The 23,220-nt window shown below is 39.4% G+C and overlaps 1 protein-coding gene across 1 annotated transcript in view; it reads right to left on the bottom strand.

The window, feature by feature from the left end:
• Window positions 1-23,220, bottom strand: part of PPP1R9A (protein phosphatase 1 regulatory subunit 9A) — a 156,002-nt gene that overhangs the window by 6,940 nt on the left and 125,842 nt on the right. The window contains exons 10-17 of the mRNA XM_009286340.2: window positions 22,697-22,868; window positions 15,309-15,466; window positions 14,441-14,741; window positions 10,194-10,281; window positions 10,018-10,095; window positions 6,707-6,905; window positions 3,980-4,099; window positions 698-880 (exon numbers count right to left, since the gene is read on the bottom strand). Of these exons, the coding sequence (XP_009284615.1) occupies window positions 698-880; window positions 3,980-4,099; window positions 6,707-6,905; window positions 10,018-10,095; window positions 10,194-10,281; window positions 14,441-14,741; window positions 15,309-15,466; window positions 22,697-22,868 (1,299 nt within the window). The remainder of the gene's footprint in view (window positions 1-697; window positions 881-3,979; window positions 4,100-6,706; window positions 6,906-10,017; window positions 10,096-10,193; window positions 10,282-14,440; window positions 14,742-15,308; window positions 15,467-22,696; window positions 22,869-23,220) is intronic.

Below are 23,220 nucleotides of genomic sequence, written 5' to 3'. Positions count from 1 at the left end.
CATCTAAGTCTACACAGAACAAGACTTCCCAATTCTCACTGCTATGCCTTAGTCAAAAGTTCACTTGCTCTCTTCTAAAACCCCTAGAGTTAGTGAAATGCCTGCAAAAAAATTCAGAAAGGAAACACCAAACTTGGATTTTCAGATCTGCTGAGCTTCCCACAACTCCTTCCTGTAATTATTTTTGACAAAAGTAGGCTCATATTTTCACTACAAGAAACAATGCATACTTTATACATCAACGACATATTTAGTTCTAACACAGTACAATTGGTATCAGCTTATGCCTCCAGTATCCCACTAATCCATTTTTCAGTTGCTACTTCTGATGTATGTCTATTTACTATCTTCTCTGAATCACCCTTTCGCAAAACAGAGCTGGATGAGAAATATGTGCATGCAAATACCACTTATACATGCTGCTATATGATTTACGCATGCAAATATGGGTACGTTACATACACCCAGAGTTTTCACAATGCAAATGCCCTCTATTTCTGAAGTTTCGGAATCCAAGTGCATATGGCAATTTCTTAAACTGTTTCTGTGGCTTTATACTCTGTGTTTATTATTCTAGTCTATCACTACTCCACACACAGGGATTCACTGCTTTCTGGCCAAATTCTTACTTCCTTTAAGATTGCCTAAAGTGACAACAAATAGTACAGTTAGTCTTGAAGTCCAGTCAGTCAATTACCTTGAGCTTGCTCCCATCCAGCTGAAGGAGATGCTCCCCATTAATGTTTTGGGCACTGAATTCAGAAACATACTGTTCAAGGTTCAGGCTCATTAACCAGTGGGAAACCTGCTGCACACTCCACTCCTGAACAGCACGACTCTGACACTGACTGTGCTTAGGAGACTGTCCATCGTCAAGGATCTGTGACAAAAACATGCTGCATTATTATTACAAGGGTAACACGGACGAGTAACAACATTTTTTGGTACAAACCACCAGCATCAGAGCAGAGATATCTGTACTATCTTTACACTATAATAATAACAATTTCACACTGCTATACTACATCTGTATCTAACCAGATATCTAAGAACTGGTACAAGGTACCCAAAAAGTCTTCTATCTATAAACAGAAGAATAAAAAGGAACTGGCATTCCTTTTAACCCAAACAGGGACTGAAATGGCCAGGTGCCACAATTCAAAACAGGTGTGCTCCCATTCCCTCGCAAGATTTTTATCCTTCAAATTAGAACATTTCTAAAGGCTGCAATGAATTCTGCATTCCACTTCCTGGGCTCATTCACAGATCTTTATGATGTGTTTAAGCTATAAAACAAGAAATTCAGGGAAAAAAGAACCTCGGAAAACCACTCTAAAGTTCAAAGTGATGACATCAAACAGCCAGTGAGACTGATACTATCTATGGAAGACTATGAAATGACACAGAGGAGCGGCAAGAGACACACAGCAATCCCACAGCTCTAGCCCTGCTCTCATCATGTTGCGCTGCTGTGGAGGAGAGCACAAACACAGCACCAGGAGGGGCAGGTGGGGCGTCAGCTGCTGGAGCAGCCCCGTGTCCCTGCTCTGCCACTTTATTCCACCCAGGGATGTGCCAGTGGGGTCTGAAACAAAAGCTACTCTGTCCCAGCCGTGGTCAGCAAAGCAGCTGCTACAGGCTGCAGCAGCTGTCTGCTGTTAGAGCAGCTTTTACACTGGGTTAGAGGATGCTGGGAGCTCTCTCAACTTCTGGCTGTCCAGTTCTCAGGGCTGGGGAAAAGATGGTTTAAGCACTATCTTTGCCTTCTCCTATCGCCAGCAGGAGCTCAGTGCAGCTGATGCTTGGCCTGGTGGATTTTCTTTGACCCTCCTCCCCTTTCCAGCATACCACAAAAGCTGAAATTTGCTATGGCCTTGAAAACTCTTAGCAGAAAGGAGAGGGGAACTCAAGACAAGGCGAGAGGGGCCAGTGACACCTGCATGTTCTGCTCAAACCAGGGCGTTTGCCACAGAACACCGTAAAACAAGAAATGTGAATCTGCAAATGAGACGATACGTTGCCACACGATGGTCACACAATTCACCACAACAGCACACTAGTATCTCACCTCATCATCAATCATATCCAGGCTCTGAGTGAGGGAGCAACAAAGAAATGGGAAAGAAAAGCATTATAGAAACAAAATACAGAACATGTAACAGCACGTAAAAAGTTCAGGCAAGGGCAGCACCAAGATTTGCAAACAGATATGGCTACTCAAAACCAAAGAGATTTCTTTAAAAAAAATTATTTCCAGAAGCAGAGAGGTTATGTTGAAAGCTCAGCACACACATGATTTGGCAGCTAAACCTGACTCTGTGTCAATGAAACCCCCTTGGAGTTCCTGGTCTTGACACCCTAGAACCGGTGGGAACCTTCCTGATGGCTCCAGTTGCAAGAGCAAAAGCTCCTTAATTAGACGAGAAACTGCAAGAGCTGGGTTCCTTCCCCACCCTTTCATTTTTTTCATCTCCTTCAAATAATCATGTCGGATCTGCCAGAGAAGCCTGAGCGAAGGAGTGCTTGCAGCAATACGCTATGAAAGGCTGAAGAGCAATGCTGGCCTAATCCCCTGCCAGGGTGGTTGTGGAGGTTTCCACTGCAGCTCGTGCTGAACACGCTGCCCGATTCAGAGGCTGCAATTTGGCACACGGCAGAGGATGGAGAAAACACATTCATTTTTATAGACCTGTTCAGGCTTGATATTTTAGAAGTGACAGAGAGCTGAACAAGCAAAATAAAAGCATTTTCAAGCTTCTAATTCAATACCACTGGCAACAGGGCATTGTCACAATAAAATACATAATATAAGGGGAATGAAACATGGTAAGAGAATGAAATGTATTATCAAGATAGTATTAATACTAAATAAAGCGTAAATGATGACTTTGTTGTTTTCAGTAATTCACAGAATATACAGACCTGCCTGCACTCTCTTATGACTCTTATAAATTTCTGCCCTTTATTACCTGCAGTAAGTAACCTCTAAACAATGGCTGGGTTTGTAGACTTGCATTTTGGCAAATGGGGTTGCACGGAACAGCTCTCATTCTTTAAACGCATGCAAAGCATGCAGGCAGTAATAGAACAAACCTAATTGTCATAAAAAAAATAAGACACAGAGACTTCAAGTTCCTCCTCTCTAGAAAAAAACCCTGGCTCAACCCTTGCATGAAAAATGTGAAGTTCTTACAGAGTGTTTGTAAAAGAACAAAGGCACAGGTTTCCTGAGTCCACAGGACACGTTGTCAGCTACTGTCAAATTGTGCAACTTCACTGACAACTGAGTTACAAAACTAGTATCTTAAGAAAAGTATTTTCAATATATTATATTCAGCTCAATTATGTCACCCATTTACAGGGTTAGGAATGCTTTATCACATTATCACTGTTCGAAAGAACTCTGGTTTGAAGTAACTGAATTCAAATCCACTGTGCAAAGCAAGCACAAAGAATGCAAAGTGGATTAACACATATGCGTTCTAATCAATACACATACATTCAGGTACAGTAACACACAATTACTGCATGTACAGGTCATTATTACTTTAATGTATCAGGGTAAAAATTAGTCTAGGTGAAGGTGCCTTACATCTCAACTATATTTACCAAACTATACTGTATGTTTATTATCTCAAAATTGTCTCAATTATGTCTAGTTTAGTGTATGTGTATATATATCTATGGGTCCACATGTACATATTCAGAATGTAGGAAAAATGTATTGGAATGTGTGAGGATACAGCATCTCTTAGGAAACCAACTGCATTCTACTTTCCTACAATAATACCACAGGACCTTTATTTCAAGTCATTAGTATATGAACAAGAAAAATCATAATCTAGAAACCAAGATTAATTTTCTTCTCCCATTCTACTGCCTAAAAACCATCCCTTTATTATTTGAGTAATTATCAAGCAAAATGCCATGGGAGAAAGAAAACAACTATTTCCCACCTTAAACAATTTCATCAGCATACCTCATCTGATGACAGTGCTAAGGAGTGCGAGAAACCTGGGGTTTTAGGTTCTGCTCCTAAACCGCTCAAATCAGCTGAACTTGTGCTGCTGGGACTGAAATCATCGTTGAATGTGAAATTCTGTGGAGAAAAAGATGAGTTAGAATGAACAAACAATCTCATATGTGCATCCGAAAGGGAAATTTGCTTTCTGTCTTCCAGGTTGGCATAGTTCAGGAGTGATTTAAATCACTTACCAAACCAGCTACAAAACACATGATGAAGCCTAATTTTTAGTATTGTTAATATTTATAGAATACACAGTATTTTTATCACTGTGTACTTCAAGAGACACCTTTGCCAGCTTAATGCCTCAATGAATAGCAAAGGGGTCTGAAAGCAATTTCCAGATTCCCTCTTAAGATGCTGGCTCTCATCCTGGAGCTAAATTACTGCTTCCGCGGGTTAATCACTAGCATTTTACTGTCCTCCAAATACTTAGGACAAGCGTAGCACAGGCAGTAGCATAAAGAATAGGACAGAGGATTAATTAGCAGAGAGAAATGGAAACTGCTGTTGAAAGAGCAAGAATAATATCCTGTGAATCCATTTCTGAGTCCCAAATAATCTCCCAGAAAAGTGAAAGGATCCTCCCTCTTTGCCTATACCTTTAGAAAAAACTGAAATTGAAAGTAAAAGAGATCTTTGGATATTGAATGTTATTTACTGAACTAATAACCATAAAACAAACCCTGTTTTTTCTTAACAATGCAATGACAGACATCACACCTTACAGCAAAGAATAGCACTAGCGTGCTGATATTTTCCAGGAATACAGCAAAATTATCATCAGAAGAAGACAAAAATTAACAAGTATTTCACATTAGAGTGAGAACCATAAAAAAAAATTCTATAAAAAATTAAGGACACCATGATATTCCATTTAACTTGAATATACAGTTGATGATACAGAGACCTCTAATCTCTAATCTAACATCTAAACGAATATCAAATTCAATTCACCTTTGATATTCAATTTAAAAAAATGGATCCAAACATCAAAACCAAAAACAACACTAAAAAAGTTATCCTTTTATCCCCCCCCAAGATATTTGACCTATTCTTCCTGAAAACAAGAAGTCTTCCAAAAATATCAAGTGTTGGTCCTCTTAGTTTTGCTGGAAATCCAACTAAATATTGGTATCACGCTGTGCTTTAAAAACCTGAATAGCAGTATAGAAACTGTTAATTTAAGAGCTTGCAAACTTTACAGGGAACATCGAAATCTTTTTGTCATCAGTTTTCTCACACCTACATTTAGAATTCCTGTTCTGCTTTTCCCAGCTCTTTATACAGAAGAAAATCTGAGCAGCTTCCTTAATATGCAAACTTTTAGCCCCCACAGAGTTCTTAGGCTAAGAGTTCAACAGCTCTACCCCCTGTTGTGTGAAGAACATCTTCTTTTTTAAGTACTCTGATTTTTCTTTCACCTCTATTTTGTGCAAGCTTCAGCTTTACAATGAATTTAAGCCTTTAAAATTTAATTTTCTATAGGAAAAACACAAGATAGCCAAGGCCTGCTAATAACTATGATGGGAGGACACCCCCCCTCCCAACCTCAACCTAATCCTAACTGTAAAAAGGGGTGCTTTTTTCCCCATTTGAAAATTATTTTTATACAATGTTTGTTTAAAGGCACAAATAGGATTTACATGTCTAATCCTCATCTTTCTTTTTCAAAAGAAACCCGGTAACCAAATAGTTTCTCTTTAATCTTCAGAGGTTTCATCTGTGGTCTTCTCTATCAATCTGTTTTGGACTGGTCAGCCTTGTGTTGCTCTCCCTACCAGGTAACACAAGCACAGCTATGACCTTGCATAGCTTGGTGCATGGCAGAAGTAAGGTATCACCAGCTTTTGGCACCAAAAGAGTAAGAAATGCCTGTGGAAACTGCTATTATGTACATGCACGTGTTTGCAGAAGACAGAGAAATTAGATTTCTGATTCATATTCCTGTACATAAAGTTGAGAACCATTATCTGTGTCTTTTTACCAAACCAATATAAAAAGTCAACTGCTACAAGTTATAAGAAGATATAGGCAGAGAAATATTTTCCAGAAGTGACAATAAACATGATAAAGCTAAATATATTACTGTAACTAAGGGTTATTTAAGGAGTTATCATGCTGAAACATTCATGCACATAGAAAGGAATCACACAGATGTATTAAATTGCAATAGCTCATATTTACAGTTCAAGCATCTTCATATAGAGAATTAAATCCAACATCCAGCATGCATGACAAACAGATTTCATTATTGGGGGAAAAAAGGCAGATGACTGACGGCATACAGCATTTCTTCACTTGCAAACACCTCATTTAACATGGGTAGGTATTCCCACAATCAGTCCTGAAGAATGCAGAAAATATCTAAAATTGAATACACAAATCTAGCATTTGTTCAGTGGATCCAAATGCTAATTTCCACTGGCACCACTTGCTTTTGTTACGGTACAGCACACCACAGTTAGTTTACTGAATTAATGTACATTAAGACAGAGTAAAAAGGTAGAATGTGGAATGGTACAATGACAGAGATGTTCTATTCGGATGAGCTTTTACCGTACAATGAACACCATGCACTGTTTATTGTAGTAGTCACATATTGGCCTGTTCTTTTTCCAGAAACATGTAGCCAATTATGCCACTCAACACAGTGGGAATAAGGTAGTTTTTATTTTCTACCTTTGACCCTTTTTTAGCTGGACTTATATTTTCAGAGGAAGGTTCAGTTGAGCTGGCAGGTGATGGCAGGTTGCTAGAAGAATTGGATCCCTTGCCACTCTCTCCGTACCACATGAATGGTACACAGTGTGGGAGAGAGGAGGATCGCTCTGCTAAAGATTTAGTGTTTGCTGATTTCTGCAGCATCTCTCTGGCAATCCTGTTTAAAAGAAAGGAGCAGGAATATGTGTTAGATTATAAAATAAGAAACAAAATGCTACAGAGGCAGTTAATTGTAAAAAGAGTGACATTCCCTGTAACTGTGACTAAAGAACTGAGTGGCACGCAGCTGGCAGGAGCATGCCTGAAATCTCTCTTTCAGCAAAAGAAAAAAGGGGGTTCTTTTGATTCTTTTTCTAACTCAAGCTCTTAGACAACATACACCCGACAAACGGAGACAGACACCAGCTGAAAACGCCTGTACTCCCGCTGTTCGGATGTGAACCAGCTCCAGTCAAGAAGTCACGTGTTGTGTTGCTGCATTTCTGAGCCCCAGTGGTATCTCAGCATGATTAAATAGATTAGACTCAGCACTAACCCAAGCGGGCTCTGGTTCCCAGAGAAGGTCTGGCTTGGATTTCAAGCACAGGCAGAATGAATCAGATGCGTCTGTATCCATCTATGGAGATGTGCCTTTGTTACAACAGCTAAATACTGATTATCTTGATTTTAACATTATTAAATATTAAAAATATTAATATAGGAAAATGAAATAAACACCTATGTGATATTATCAGCTTCTCTCTTTGTAGTAACAGAGATTGCAGTGGATAATGTGACCAAGGCAAAGGTAACAGTTATAAAATAAAATGCCTAAATTATTCGCTAAACATATCATGTCAACAATACAGTATGTAATTTAAAAATAACTATGCGAAGTGTCTGCCTCAAAGAACTTACGCATATGTCATATTCTCATATTATTTACATCAACATATATATTACTGTTCAGAGCATTAAACTTCTACTGCTCTTAGCAGCCACCAATAAATTGCACATATGTAAATCTCCCTTCAACTTCTACCTTCTGGCCAGCTTCTAAATCATTATTAACATGATCACTAGAGCTTTGTATATTGTGAAGCCTCTTTTCTGTACGGATGAAACTGAGGTTGTCAAAGGGCCCCCACCCATGGAAGCAGAAGAAGAATCCTCCCTCCCTTTAGCTACATAAAGAAAGGTAGATGTATCTGACCCAGTCCTGTATTCCTCCCTCATCCTCTGATCTTGCTTGAAAGTGGAAAGAAAAGGCAAATGATGTTGCCCGAATCACCTAGCTTCAGGCAGGGGAATATATGCTTCTTACTTAAATGGGGAATTTTTTATACATGTAACATCAGGGATAGTCTTAGGAAATAATTCAGGATTTTATTTACACATCCTGAGCGCTATTTTTTGGCAATGGCAAAATAATGCATGCAACATCCACCTGACAGCATGATTAATTCTACATCAATCAGTTGCTGTAATCGGCATAATTATAACAGGATGCTGTCTTTTGATCATCATCTTCCTTCTTTCAAAGAGCTTATACAGCTTTGGACTGTAGAGAAAACATCCTTACATTTCTTCCGAGGCAAATTCTTTGCAGTTAGTAACAAAGGAAGTGACAACCGGTGTTTAAAAAGTTATACTGAAATAATAACATTCCAGTTTACAGAGGCACAGTGAGAATTACAAATGCTTATGAATTTTGAGTTTGAAAGCAGTATTAAACTTTGCTTTTAGTAACTGTATCCAAACTCAGAAATATTAACAAACAATACAAATAACTGATTTATCAAATGGTCTAATAAGCAACTGATCTCTCTACGCTGAGATCTGCTTTCTCTAAGGAAGATACCTATGGGATCTCAGAAACGTCTGTAACATACTACGTTGGTATAACGAACTTACCAAGTTCCTACAAACAAGTATACATTAATTTCTCCCACCCTGTGGCATTTAAATGCCACGTGATGTTTAATACCCTACTAAGGGCACTAGCTGCCTTACAGCTACACAGAGGTGCAGAGAATTTGCTTTGACAAATCTCTCCCTGTTACTAGGGAAATCCAGCAGTGAGTATCACTAACTCCAGGTCACACTGCGAGCAGACACACCAGTGGAGCCAACTGGAACAGGTTTTCTGACACCCGTGCAGAGGCGACGACTGCTGCCTAAGATCACTGAAGATCCTGCCAGATATTTGCAGGATACAAATGTACAAATGTATGCTGAGACAGAACATTGCACTTCAGCACAGTGTGCCTGAGGGAGTTAGTCAAAAGTCTAAGGTTTCTTTTGCTTTTCTGACTTTATGGAGCTACACAATATACTTGTCACTGTGTCTCCATATTAGACTGTCAGCAAAACTCCACGAACGGCTACATACTGGTTTTCCACCACAATGATTTTCTGAGTACCATTCAAAGTTTGCTTTCTTCCGATAGCTCTTTTATCATGTAGGTTTTCTTTTGCATTGTTTTATGTGCAGAGTTTTTGAGTTGCTATGTCCTTTCTAGACTTTTGGAACGTATTAAGTTTGCTTAGCACTCCTAACATAAACTTGTCTTTCATACCTGGAACCAGGTATCACCCCCTGTAGCTGTGATCTTGTCAGACTCATCAGGATGAGAGGAAAGACCTTCAGTAAAAATCTACACTAGTTTTGCAAAGAAGGTTGCTTCCTGCCATTTTGAACATTCATTTATTTATTCAGAGTCCAGATGATGGTGATGTGGTCTCATCAGATCTCACAAGGAATTCACAATTCCTTCCCTGAGAGTTGGTGATGTGACAAATGCAGTCAGCTTTTTTCCTATCTATTTTCAACTTATGATGTTCATCTTCAGAAACAAACCCTTCTGAAAGCATTCCTGATGTGGGTGCTGTGAAGCTGCAGCGAACAGCTGCTGCCCACCCTCACTCTGGGTGCTTTCTCAAAAAAATATGTGGAATTGTGTCAAGATTTCTGGTTAACGGGTGTTATTAAGTGACTGTGTGTGCATCTTGTAGGCCAGCTCTGATAACCTATTTCTGCAAATCCATTAGTGGATGCAACAGTGGTAGTGATGCCACGATATTATAAGCCTCCAAGTATTTTTACATTATATGTCAGTCTTTCATTAGTTAAGAAATCTAGGTTTGTAAGCTCAGAAGGTTATCTCAAAGCTTAACACTTATTTATATGAAGTCAGTAGGACTGTTAATGTCCCCATTTGCTAGGATGATTAGGTTTTTCCAATGTTTCTGGCATATCATTTCTTGCATCCGCAATCTTTTACCCATACCTACTGCCATAGGTCACCCTAATAGCTTCTTTCTCTTTCCGCTTCTTGCCCTTGTTTGAACTCCTTCTCAAGGGAGCCCTACAAGAATATTAGAAAACATCAGGAAACATCTTTGAAATTTTACTTTCAATCCTTTTAATGAAAAAAATAAGTATTTTAAATAACAAAATGCTTACCCAAGATCTGCAAGTTTTCGCTTTAGTTTTTCTGTATGCCCTATAGTAGGGCTAGTTGTTCTTGCTGCCTGAGCACATGTGGCACCATCTAGGATACATTTGTACATGGAAGAATGTGCATTATTATTTTTAATTGCTACTGATGATAGCTATTCCATTTTCCATCCAGAACAGTTTGTGTATCTTCATAATTAGATACGCGTACATGTACAAGTGTGTGAGTACACAATTTAATTAGGTGAATTCTTCTCATTTTTAAGAAGATGGTGTGAAGAGGAATAAAAATAAATACTTTTAGAATTTGAAAATACACATGAAGAAATCGTATTTTAATTGAAGAAAATGAAAAGTTAATTTTGGTTGAGTTTTACTGAATATGTAGTAAGTCGAACAACACAAAAGATTTACAGGTAATCAATACAGTGAATCCATTTTTAAACTCAGCAGTAGCCGCTTAAGTTTCCTTTTACAGAATTCATTTGGTATGTATGCTTTACTTCCAAAATGACTCCTGAAATACTTTCTTGAACTTTGGAGCCAAGGGTACCTTTTATGATGGACATGCTAGGCAATAGTTATCTGTTTAGCTTGAACATCTTTGTTAAAATAAACATTTAACTTGAAATCCAACCATTCTGCATTTAAAAAAAAAAAGAATTAAAAGTAGCTTAGTTAATAAATTTGCCCTGAGACGTCTACCAAGTTTTGATCTCTTCTACAAACACTGTTAAAGCCTAAAGAGGAAACAGCCTGCAGCACCTAGAAAGCCAAAACAATGAATCTGAGTCTGCAAAACATCCTGTGAAATCCATATGGAAACTAAAAGAAAACACACAGCAGTTGAAAAATTCAGACAGTTTCTGTGATTCTTAAACCTAAAGAGCGTCCCCAAATACTCTAGAGGAAGTAAATGAAGGTCAATCATTCATGTCACTTGCAGTTTAGTGACTTTTACAATGTGACCTCAGATGTACAGTGGCTTTTAACTGAAAGCACTGCTGGGTTTGTGGATTTCTCCTACTGTAGCTGACATAAATTAAGCCCTCAGAATTAACCCAAAATACCACAGCACTATTACAGGACAGTCAACTATGTGTACAAAACTTTGTACGTTGCTTTGTGGATAGTATTTGGCCAAGTTTTCATTCAAGTAAAAAATTCAATGCGCAACTGGTTCATAAATCCTGGGAATAGCAGGAAAATAAGCCTCTTGCAATACTCACACTCTAAAAGCTGTACTCTTTCTACCAACACAAGTCCTTATGTTAAAAAAAAACATTCAAGAACAACTGACAAGTAACCTCATGCCAAAAAAGCAAACAAAAAAAAAGTAATATGAAGAGTGACAAAAGCAAGGCGAAGTCTCCTGAGAAAAAATCCATTCCCAAGGGAGGCCAAGGAGAACTTTAGGCAATGCACGCTTTGCATCAACCCTACACTGCGCACGCTCCTCTCCTGTCTCCTCTTATGGTTCCTTTTTCACCTTTAATGTATATTATCATTTAACCACTGTCAAAATTGCCACTTTCAAGAATAAAAGTCATAATGTTTATTTTCACACTAGCTATTCACAGGCAAGTGGGGCTTGGGGGCCAAGGGGTGGTGGGCTTTTTGGAGAAACTTCTTAATGAAAGTAAATGAAACTGTAAGGTACACTGCTTTTGTGGTGGGCAAATAATGAAAGCATTCAGTAGCTGGAGGTGTTGCTGCTGTAGAAGAAATAATCTGGAGAGCTCAGCAGGGACATGTAGCAGCTACCTGGTATGGCAAATTTCTGTTTGGGCTCTTGTATCACTATGCTCCCACTCACATGCAGCTTGGCCCAGCCAGGGCCCTCTGAATAATGACGATTTGCTGGGGAAAACATTCATGCTGGCTCTGGGATACAGTGGAAGATGGATGGGCTAGGTCCCAAAACCAGCTTCAGTGGCAGAGTAGATTCGAATAGACAGGGTCTTGCACACATGGAGGTACGCAGTGCTTGGCACATGGCAGTGGCCATGAACCAGGGCTGCAGGTGCCGTGCCTCGGCAGGAGGAGACTTTGACCACCCTGGCTGGGTACATCTTCCCTGACTCCCTGTACTTGTTCAGAGAGGGTGAGGGAGAGACGGTTCCTCAGAATAAATCACACAGAAGCTGTTTAATCCATCACTTTCAGCCTCAAGGAGTTGGTGTAAGTAATCTGTGGCTGATGGATGTGGAAGGAGAATAGACCTAACTTTCTTCCCCAAGGTCACAAAACAGTTGCAGCCAGCCTCACATCAGTGGAGTATTGCCCATTAGGGGTCACCTCAGATGCCTTGTCAAAGGATTGCTGTTGCACAAAACAGGCAGAACTGAAGAAAATAAATTAATCATACACATACATGAAGAAGTTGTGCTTAAAAGATGAACAAGCAAAATTCCACATCATTTTGCAATGAAACTGATCTCATGCCACTTCAGCTCTTCCCACAACACTGCAGGATCTCGTAAGAAAAAAAAAAAGACAAGTGTGAGCTTGCTAATGCTTACTTTTGCTAATGAGAGATTAATCAACGGACACACACGTGTCCACAGATGTGCTCTCTTACCATCTCTAAAAAAACCCCGCCTAAGCACACAGAACAAATACAATGGCCCTTTTTATTTTCTGACCTGTAAGAGTTTGACAGCCAAATTAGTAATCAATTAAAATTGTATCGCTACAACATTTGTTGTCAAACAACTGCTTTAGGATACTTCTTTTTTGTAGGACTCACTGAATGCAAATTTTCCATTTGAAACTAAAATGCTCTGAAACTTAATTTTCATGTACTCATCAAAATCTGGATACACCCGAAAGCACTGGTTGTTTACTTAACGGTCACAATGGGGAAAGCATGACACCAATATTTAGACAGAGATTATTTTTCAAACCTAAATTGGAAAGAGCGACACAGTGGGTGGAATATAATACCCTATTCCTTACACTACAAGGCTAGTCTCCACTAAATTTTTATCAAGATATTTTTCATACATCAGTTGGAAATGCAGGATTTACGACTTCACTGATAAACCAATCATACACTCAAGCTGAAGTACGAGTTTGGAAAGTCACATTCTTATGTTCACACCCTTATTTTTACTTGCAAAACTCAAATATTGAATTTAACTTTGATTCATTAACAATTATACAATTAGAAACTAGGCAGTTAGATTAGCAATTTCAGAACCCATGTAAAAATGCTAGTACATATTAACCTGTCCTAAATTCAACAAAATTTCATTAATCTGTCTTTTAGGAATCTGTGTGAAAGCCCTGTATGAAGATGAAGAAAAAATAGGTTGTAAATCAGTGGCAAGTCTTTTCAGACACACAAACAAAAATCCTCAACAAATTGTTCTTTTCAGTTAATTTAAGTAAGCCAAAGTCTGTTTTGAACCTATCCAGACCTATTCCCGCAGTCCTCATGTACAAACAATTTTTATCACATATTTTAGCTTATGTAACAGTTAAAGAATGCAAGGTGCGTAGCTAGGAATGCTGATGTTGTATAAAATGCTAATTTTGACTTCACAAGGCATCTGAAAAGGAGGGCTCACTATTCTGTGCCGTATCGTATTGTTAATACATTTAATAAACTGGTATCAGAGACATGTACCTGAGCTAGGTATGATGGCATTATGTTTTATCCAGTTTACATTTAAAGAACCTGAATTAAATAAATTACAATGTGGCCAACCTCCCCAACAAATTACTTGATTTTTTTTTTCTGTAAATGAAGAGTCTCCAGACAGTAACCTCTTGCTTAATCTAGACTATGCCATCTCTCAGCAATTAAAAGCTACAATCTGTTATTCTTGCTTTACACTCCTTTCCCCACCCTCCAAAAAAGCATCTAGCAGTGCCAAAATCACATAATTCAAATAAGTACACTGTGTTAAGCATGTTTCTAATACAGAAATGTCCCAAGGTCCATTAATTTTGTTTTTTTAAAACAAAATACAAGATTTTCTTAAAGGCAACTTCCCCCCAGCTTTTTCAGTGAGTTCTAAGAAAGAAAAAAAAAAGAAAGGAAGCAGTTCCTGATCTCATTTTAAACTCTGTCGTTTTCTTATACCACCATACAAGGTCATTTGTAATTTTTTGACTTCCAGGTATACAAAAGAAGTTATGAGATGATGGCCTTCTAGTTGCTAAGGTCCTACTATACAACAAAAGTTCATAAAGTAGATGTGAGTGAGCAAAATGATGCGTCAACTTATTGTAAAAAATAGTAATACCTTTATCCTGTAAAATATTCCTGCCAGCTGGGTGATGCAAAGGAGATGCTTCAGAGCTGTGCCCAGATTTTGAAGGAGAGGAAAGTGGAGTGCCTCCCCGAGCATGTGGGGAAAGGACACCTCCTTTGTGGTGCTGTCCTTCTTCTTGGTTTTCAGTTAGGTTGTCAAGTGAGATTGCTGCACTGCTAGCCACGGGGGAGAGGGAGGAAGCACCAGAATCTGATGCTGGTGAGGATGCTCTCATGCATAAGGGCAGTGGTGATTTTGAAATGTGCATGGGACTACTGTAACTGTTTGACGGCTGTTGGTATAAGAGATTATAAAGCAGGTTATACCATTTAGTAACCAATCAGAGCAAGGTTTACTTTGAACATGCAATTCTTTTATTCATTATTTAGCCTTCTATTTGTACGAAACGCTTTAGCAATTCATGCCATTACCTTTTGATACCACACACAGTGTCGTTTACTGGTATTTGCTTTCAGACGGACGTCAGGATAGGACAAAACAATGGGTGAATAGCATATCAATTGTGTTAACAAATTAGCAAATAGAGAAACGCACGATTCAAGTTCCTTTCACCTCCTGCATAAATGAAAGGACCCACTCTGCATTACAAAGCACACATAAATCAGAAAGCCCAGGATTCTTGTTAAAAAAAACACAACAAAACAAAAAAAACCAGGTGTGCTGACTCAAAGGAGACCGGACTCGCACATCACTCAAGGACATTCATAGCATACTGGCCACAGAGGAATAAATACTGCCTGTGCTACAATGAAAGGACAAAGACAGAGTACGAAATGACTTACAGGGGCAATCTAGCACTCCATAGGAAGCCTGAAAGAGAGGGTAGAGTCCTTCTCACCTTTCGTTCAAGGCTGTCCTCTCCATCAGTTGAACTGATGCTATCATACAGCCTTGTTCTAGAAGGCCTTTGCCGCTTGTTCTTCACTGAAAGCTGAGCTCGAGTCTTCAGGGCTTTGGAGTCCAGTCTCTCCGTTTCTGGCACTGCTTCATTGAAATCTGTGTGGAAACATGATTTGAAGTTATTTAACACAAGAATCTTTCATTACTTTTTCCTAAGACAGGACCTGCAATTGCGAGTACATGCACTTCACAGGTTTTACTTGTACCTGTATCTTCATAACTGTTAAAGTACACATGCAAAAAAAAAGGTTATTTGCATAAACCATTAGCAAGTTTATCTATACAGATCCCGTAAGTGCATAGCAAACAATCAACTGCAAATATTTAAAAATTCAACAAATGATTCCCACTGTTACGTGAAGGATCACACAAAACCAGCTGTACTAGCCCAGAAAGCAGGTCCACCTAGACTCCATCAGAGGGACTTGCATGTGCTTGGCCTGCAGAGAGTTCTCCTTCATCAGGGCATAAAGCAAAGGAATCCTCATCTCACTGCTCTTTGACAGGCATTTCCCAGCATCTGGTTGAGTATACCAATTTAGACCCAGGGGACCAATTAATTTATCTCCAATCCTGCCCTTTTTAAACCACTTGAGGAGGAGGGACTGGACTGCCATTTTTTCCCACAGCTGCCCCACTAAACACTTCCCTTACAACTTCACCAGTTTTGCAGGCTGCTCATTGAATTATGGAAGAAATATCTAGAGCAGTCCTCAGGCTGCTCTACATTTTATCATAATCAGAATGGCTTACATATTTAAAGAACATGACTTGTTCTCTCCTGTACTGAATGTCCCCCAAAATAACCTTGTACAATATGTGCAAATTATGAGCAAGCAATGTCTGAAGTCAGTAGTGCACAGAGGGTGATACAGGTAATATCCAAATAATCAGATAACCATTTGTGATTGGATTGCCTTACAGGCAGCCTTTCACAGGATTATGAACAAGTGTTAAACTCATTCCTTCGGCCCTACAGTGAAACAGGTTGCTTACTCTATCACACTATCCCTCTCAGGAGGGGACAGCAGAGAGGAATCCCAATCCTCCTCTGGATTCTGAGGTCATCTGTTGTTCAAAGTTCTATGTGACAACACAAATAAGGTGCCCCAATTGTTCACCCCAATCCTTCTGCAAGTAAAAGCATCTTTTTATTAGCACCTGGTGGTCTCATTTGTTACTTCCTCCCTTGCCACACTGTCCTCAGAACCATTATCTCCTCTTGTAGATTCTGCTCGCCTTTATTCAGAGTTCCTTCAAACTCTTAAAATTTACATAAACTCACGTAAACTTCAGTAAAACATCTCTGTCAGCACCAACCATCGTGGTCCCTCATACAAACAGATTGATATGAATGACCTAACATGAATACAGCCTTGCCTCACTTGCACTTGGATCACATCAGAAGACACTGCCAAGCCCCCCTCCTTAAGCAGGAGTCTCGAGGACGTGATCATCACTGTGATTATCACTATCTACTGCGGTTGTCTGGTTTCAGCTTTCCAACAGCAACACATTTTGGCAAAATCATTAGCAAGGTAGTGTTACACCTTTGCAGGAAGAACCCACGAGTGCAGAAATAAAATTTCACTGCAACCAGCTGTCAGTGATGTTGCATAAAGTTTATCATGACAGTGAAAATGAAATTAAATTAATCCACCCAGAAGGTCCATGAAAGGCACCCTGAATCACAGCTGTTCAAGGCAGGAATGGGAAGGCCATGATCTGTACAAGAGCAAAGGGGCTCTGGTTCTCCCTGATTAGAAAAATGGCTATATTGCGTGGAGCAAGACATGGACTGTTAGATCTGTCATTATCCTGACCTAACAGTTCAAAAACTCTCTGAGATTTGCAGTAAGGCAGCAGTAATTATCCCAACAAAACCCAACAAAGAGTCACCAGAAGATCTGGGTGAAAGCTGGGAGATGTACTCTACTCTCCCACTTCTTAACTCTACAAAGTTGCTGTATCTCCTGAACATCTGGGGTTTGTGCAGATGTTGTCTTCTACCATATGTACTTTAAAATAACAAAATGGAAAAAAACCCCAAAACCCCAGGGCTGCATTATTTTTATATACCATCAGAAAAGAGCTGGACACTGTCACTCTCATGCTTACTCACTGTTGTCTTTGTACATAAAACTTCCTGCTGGAAAAATAATGAAAACCCATTTCTTTGGTTTTGAAGGGAAAGCAGTTTCAGGTCTTTCCCCCTTCATCTACTGCCCAAACACCATTATGTGATACATGAAAACTGGAGAAATATTTCATATAAAAAATGGAACAATGAAACCATCTTACCTACCTAGGTTCAAAGCCACCCTGTTCCTGAATGTCTTGTGAGCAAAGTATACTAAACACTTCATATATGGCTTGCCTCTACAAATAGAGCTAACGTAACTGCACTTTTCTTAGCTATCAATCATCCACTCGAAATCTGAGTATTTCAGCAAATTCAACATTTTACAAAGCTGCAGTAAGACAAAACACATTTTAAAAGGTGTTTTCGCATATTACACCAGACAAGGAATAGATTCTTTACGGTTTTAACTTTTTTGTTTTTTGCAATCCTCATAGTACAAATCAAACCAGAATCGTTAGATTTATTTACTTGTCCAAGTGCTGCATTCATAACACACTAATTAATTAGAGCTGATCTTACAGATATTTTTGCTTTAATCAAATATAAACTGAGACATCTTAGCCTCACTGAAGCCAATGAAGAAACTCTGACCAACTTGAGCAAAGCTGAATTTTTTCCCATTGCTTGCCATGACATCCTGACCTTCAGTCTCAGAGAATGTGATTTCCCCAAGGGTAGAACCGACTCAGTGACTTACCACCACCACCAAAATGGAGAGCTCCTGCTCTCCTTCCTGCTGTCCCAACCCGTTGGTCTGAGTGACACCCTCCCCCCGCCCCAGGATTTGGACTGCAGCTTGCCGATTCAAATGACTGACCCAGAAGAAACTATGCAATTTTAGTCTGATACTCCAACCTCTTCTCCTCTTAGATCAGTTTTCTGTTGTTTCAGTGAATCAGTGTGTGCACACAAGTGTGAGTGCTGGAACAGGGCAATGGAAGAGGCAGAACCAGGTGGCTGGACAAAGACAGGGATAGCGTAGAGTCTCCCATTTCAACAGTAATGATCTGTAATGTTCAGCTCAAACTGCCTCTTGAATCAAATCAAAGCCACATGTTGAGTTAGTATGCCAGTAAATAACTGAGGGGTAAGACTCATTCAAACTCATTTTTATTTTTGCAGATATATGTTGTCTTAAATCACCACAAAGACTTCCAGTACCATGTTTTGTTTTCTTTGTGCAAGAGTTAAACTCCACATACAGATGACACTACAGAATCATTAGCATTGTCTGACTTGTAATTATGCTTCCACCATAAGTACTCGATAGGATAACTGCACATTGCCATGACTTGAACTGCTTATATTTATTTTTTCAGGTGTAGGCACTTCCATACATCCCTTCCTTTCACTGCTGAAATTATGCAAACTATTGACATAGCACTGCAAACGTATTCACTTAGGTGGTCATATTGGCCTTGTTTAAGCAAAATACCACCTGGGCCTGGAGCTTACTGCTCCCTCCACCCCAGAGCTGGGCTGCTTGCACTCAATAGTACGCTGCAGGTACCTAACCGTGGTTCAGTCTGCTGCAAAGAGCTCACACAGCATCAGTAAGGGCTCCTTCCTTGTCAGAGGCTGCATTTAAGCTAGGCTCCTGCCCTCAGGCCATGCACCCTGTGGATCTGGACCTGAGCCATAGCCCACGGACGGACCTCCCAGCTTGCCCTCCGACCTGCCTCACCACTATGAACTTGCCCGGGCTCCCAGCTGACCCCGGTTTCCATCACTGGACCTGCCCTGCTCGCCACACTGGGCTGCTGTCGGGTGGTCTCTGCCCCAGCCACACGTGCTGTCACTCTCAGTCCTGGCTCCCTCTTCTGCAGAGAGCCGCCAGCCCTCGCTGCTCCCCAGCACAAACACACCCCCCATGTGTTTGTCTAGGAATCTCCCAACCCACTGGGAAGCCTGATAAATCTCTCACATAAAAGTCATAACAGGTTTTATTTTGCTCTCAGAGACGATGTAATTAGACTTTCTTTCAGCAGGCGTTAAACCACTTGACTCCAATGGGCTTCCATCTGAATTATTTCAGTACCACTGTGGAGCAGGAAAGAGTTCACCTGTCCTCCCACTGTTTTTCCATTATACAGGCTGACAGATTCAAAATCTCCTTCTGTGAACTGTTGCATCCCTGGGTATCTCAAGGCACCCAGAAAGTATAGCTATCAAAGCGGCTTGAATGGGCATTTGCACAGAGATGAGCAAATACTGTCAAAGTTGGCATCAGCACTGAACTGTTTAGATTTCAAACCACTGACTCCTTCCAGTAAATAGTTTGATTCTCTACTGCAGACATAGCTCATGACCACTAAACCAGAAAGCTACAATGCACTTTATCTATTTTTCTGTACTCTAAGAATAAGTCATAGATTTGTAAAAGAAACACAATCCTCAGGCTTCTAGTATTCCCCAGCAAAGCAAAGGAAGAACTCTGTGGGCCATACTTGTTTTGATTTTCTAACTTCCACTGATGTTACTAGCAGCCTCTCAAACTCAGTGTGAGGTTATGTTACAACCTGAGGAGTCATACAGTCTGGCATGATGCTAAACACAGCCAGAGCACCTGCAGTGGCAGGGACAGCTATGCTCATATGTACGCGACCATCAAGTCGCATCCGTTAGTTCTTCCCAAATCTATTGCCACGCAAGAATGTAATAAACACCTCAGATCACATTGAAGCAAAAAAAAATATTTAGCATCATTTTAATTAAAATATATAGTTTTACATAACCTGATTTTTTGAGGGAAGACAGACCTGCAAACTTCAGAATAAAAATTATGGGATGTGGCTGCATACATGCAGTCCCACTCCACAAACCTAATGCTGAGGCTCAAGAAGCAGCATGTGTTATATTCACCAAATAAAATCCAGGAAAGAGACAGGAGCACTTCCATGGATGTCACAGAGACAGTATGCACAACACATTGCACCCGGAGGAACTCTGCTCACCCTCCAAAGACGTCGTGGACATCTCCCCCGCCCTTTATAGCTCCTCTGCAAACATTCACAGGGTGATTAGTAAATACACTAATTATTAGTGATTAGTATTACTAGACAATGGCAAGGCCTTTTCTTAAAAGGTTTACACAAGGGTGATATGGAGACATAGGCTCTTTCTCTGCAGAGCAAGTATCACTACATTACTGAGACAGACTTCAGAGACTTTGATATGGAATTTACTGGCAAAGGTATATGGAAGTCAAAGAGTGCTGCAGCATGTTTGGGGATCTCTTTATTCTAAAAAAGGGCTTTTCTTTTTCTCTTGCTAAAAACACAAACCCAGCCTGGAATCAAAGGTCTAATTATACTTTTTCTGCTTTCAAAAAATCACTGCAGATTGTCTATTTTTCCTAGCAAATAATTTGTGTTTGTATTCAGGTGGTTAAACTTGGGCATTTAAATTCACAGATCGTCTATTCTAACTCTCAGAAGTACTGAACACTGGTAACGTTTCTCCAGGGGACGCTTTTGCACAATGAAAAATGGTAGCTCTTGGAAAACGAAAATTTTCATGCAATTATATCAATTGAAAAATATAATCTGAAAGTACTGACACACAGAGTTTTAATGTTTTATAAAGAATTTTCAAATTTTTAGAAAGAATTTTACAAATAATTTTTTTTTACATGGAGATATTCCTGGATTTCAGCTCTTGAGCCATGGATATGTGTTGACATTGTTACAACAGTAAGTGTAAACATGATTTTTGTGAGTCAGGTGAAGAAAACACACTTTCCTCTCTTGATGCAAACTACTGAAAGGGTTTCTGTTAACAGCGTTGCTAAGTAGTAAATATTTTGTAACACTTACTGAGTCTCTATGGCAGAAATACAGACTTTCTTGTCATCCCGAGTGCTTTTCTGAACTTCAGAGATTTCAGTATAATAAACACTTGCCAGAAAGAAACAGCTCTGTGAAGATTTCTGGAAACCAATTCCACAAGGTCTGAGATCACCCAAATCAGCATCCTACTTCAGCAGGACTAGCTCTTTTTTATACACACACTTTGTTAAAAATTTAATTCATATTGATTTGTTTGTAGAGCAATATTCAGTTTGGGTCCACAAATGAAATAACTACTAAAATACCAATTTTAATAAAACACCTCTGTGCTTGCTAGAAATTAGTTTCTTTGGTAATGTAATGCATTTTTTTTCACCAGAGATTTTAGTACATTTAAAATGAAAATCTATATAGGAACAGAGTGTGGTGCTCCCTTGTCAGAATCCCAACACCTCCGACACCTGATTTCACAGATGTTACTAAATACACAGTAAGTATTGCTCCTGTGCCAAACAATTTTGTTCCAAGGCTGTGGACCTAAAATTGGCTTTAATTCTGCATATACTTCAAGAGTCAGGAATCACTTGCAATTACAGAACTTTAACTAAAGCTGTGGAAGTTATCTGTATACTTTCACTGACACAACCTGAAAAATGGGAATTATCTTTTCTATACAAAACAAGTAAAGGTTACAGTCACCATGCTGACAGCATCTATCCAGATCTCAGTGTTGCCACAAATTGTTTTGGCTCTTTGGTAATGTAGAACAAAGTCTTACAAGTTGTAAATGTTGTAAATCAGGCTGTGCTATAGCTGAATAAGATTTTTAATTAATGTGCTAGTAAAGAATTTGCATTTTATTCACAAAAGGCTCCATCCTGAAAAATGGTGAGTGCCACCTACACGGTTCCTTTTGATGTCTGTACCAAGGTGGGATCAGAACCTGCAGAGATCCATTCAGAATGGTAGATTTAACAATTTTGTTCTCATTCTGGTAACTTTGTTCTTGTTTGATCTTTGGTGGTTGGGTAATTAAGGACAGATTGAGGAACACAGGAGAAAACACAATTTTCTCCTACTTTATTAACATAACAGAAGCATCGAATTAAACCAAAATGTTGATGGCATCCCACTGAAAGCTTTAAGAAATCAATAATGATCTTTGCTTTATTAGTACTTAGTCACTTCCATTCCTTTAAGAATATACAAGGTACAACTATTCTGGGACTCTATATTGGCATTATTTGGTGTAACCCTGATACAGCTGTCATTAGATACTGAATTTCAGAAAAATAACATCATCTCTGCATTATTAATTGTTTCTTTTAAATCCTAAATGATAACCATGCTATTTACATACATATTAATAGGAGTTATGGTTTGGTTCAAACAAACCTTGACTTAAGCCATCCAGGCAGGACACTTGTTTAGTATCTAGATTTTCCACTGGATCTCCTCTAGAAACTTCTCCAAAAGATGTCTGCCTTTCAAAAATGTTGTTGTTATTGTTAACCTGGCTCCCATTTTGCTTCATTAGCCTGAAAACTTCTGCTTCCAAGTCTCGTATCTGAAAGAAATACAACACAGTGTTACCCATAACACATACACATCTAAAAGATACGGCTTTTTTCCAGAATACCAGACAAAATCATAGAATCATAGAATCATTTAGGTTGGAAAAGACCTCTAAGATCATCAAGTCAAACCGTTAACCTAGCACTGCCAAGTCCACCACTAAACCATGTCCCTAAGCACCACACCTACACATCTTTTAAATACCTCCAGGGATGGTAAGTCAACCGATTCCCTGGGCAGCCTGTTCCAAGGCTTGGCAACGCTTTTGGTGAAGGAATTTTTCCTAATATCCAATCTAAACTCCCCTGGCGCAACTTGAGGCCATTTCCTCTCGTCCTATCGCT

Source organism: Aptenodytes forsteri, unplaced genomic scaffold, assembly GCF_000699145.1.
Source record: "Aptenodytes forsteri isolate BGI_AS27 unplaced genomic scaffold, ASM69914v1 Scaffold55, whole genome shotgun sequence".
Classification (NCBI taxonomy): domain Eukaryota; kingdom Metazoa; phylum Chordata; class Aves; order Sphenisciformes; family Spheniscidae; genus Aptenodytes; species Aptenodytes forsteri.
Note: the sequence above shows the minus strand (reverse complement) of the source record. Positions and strands in the feature narration are given on the sequence as shown.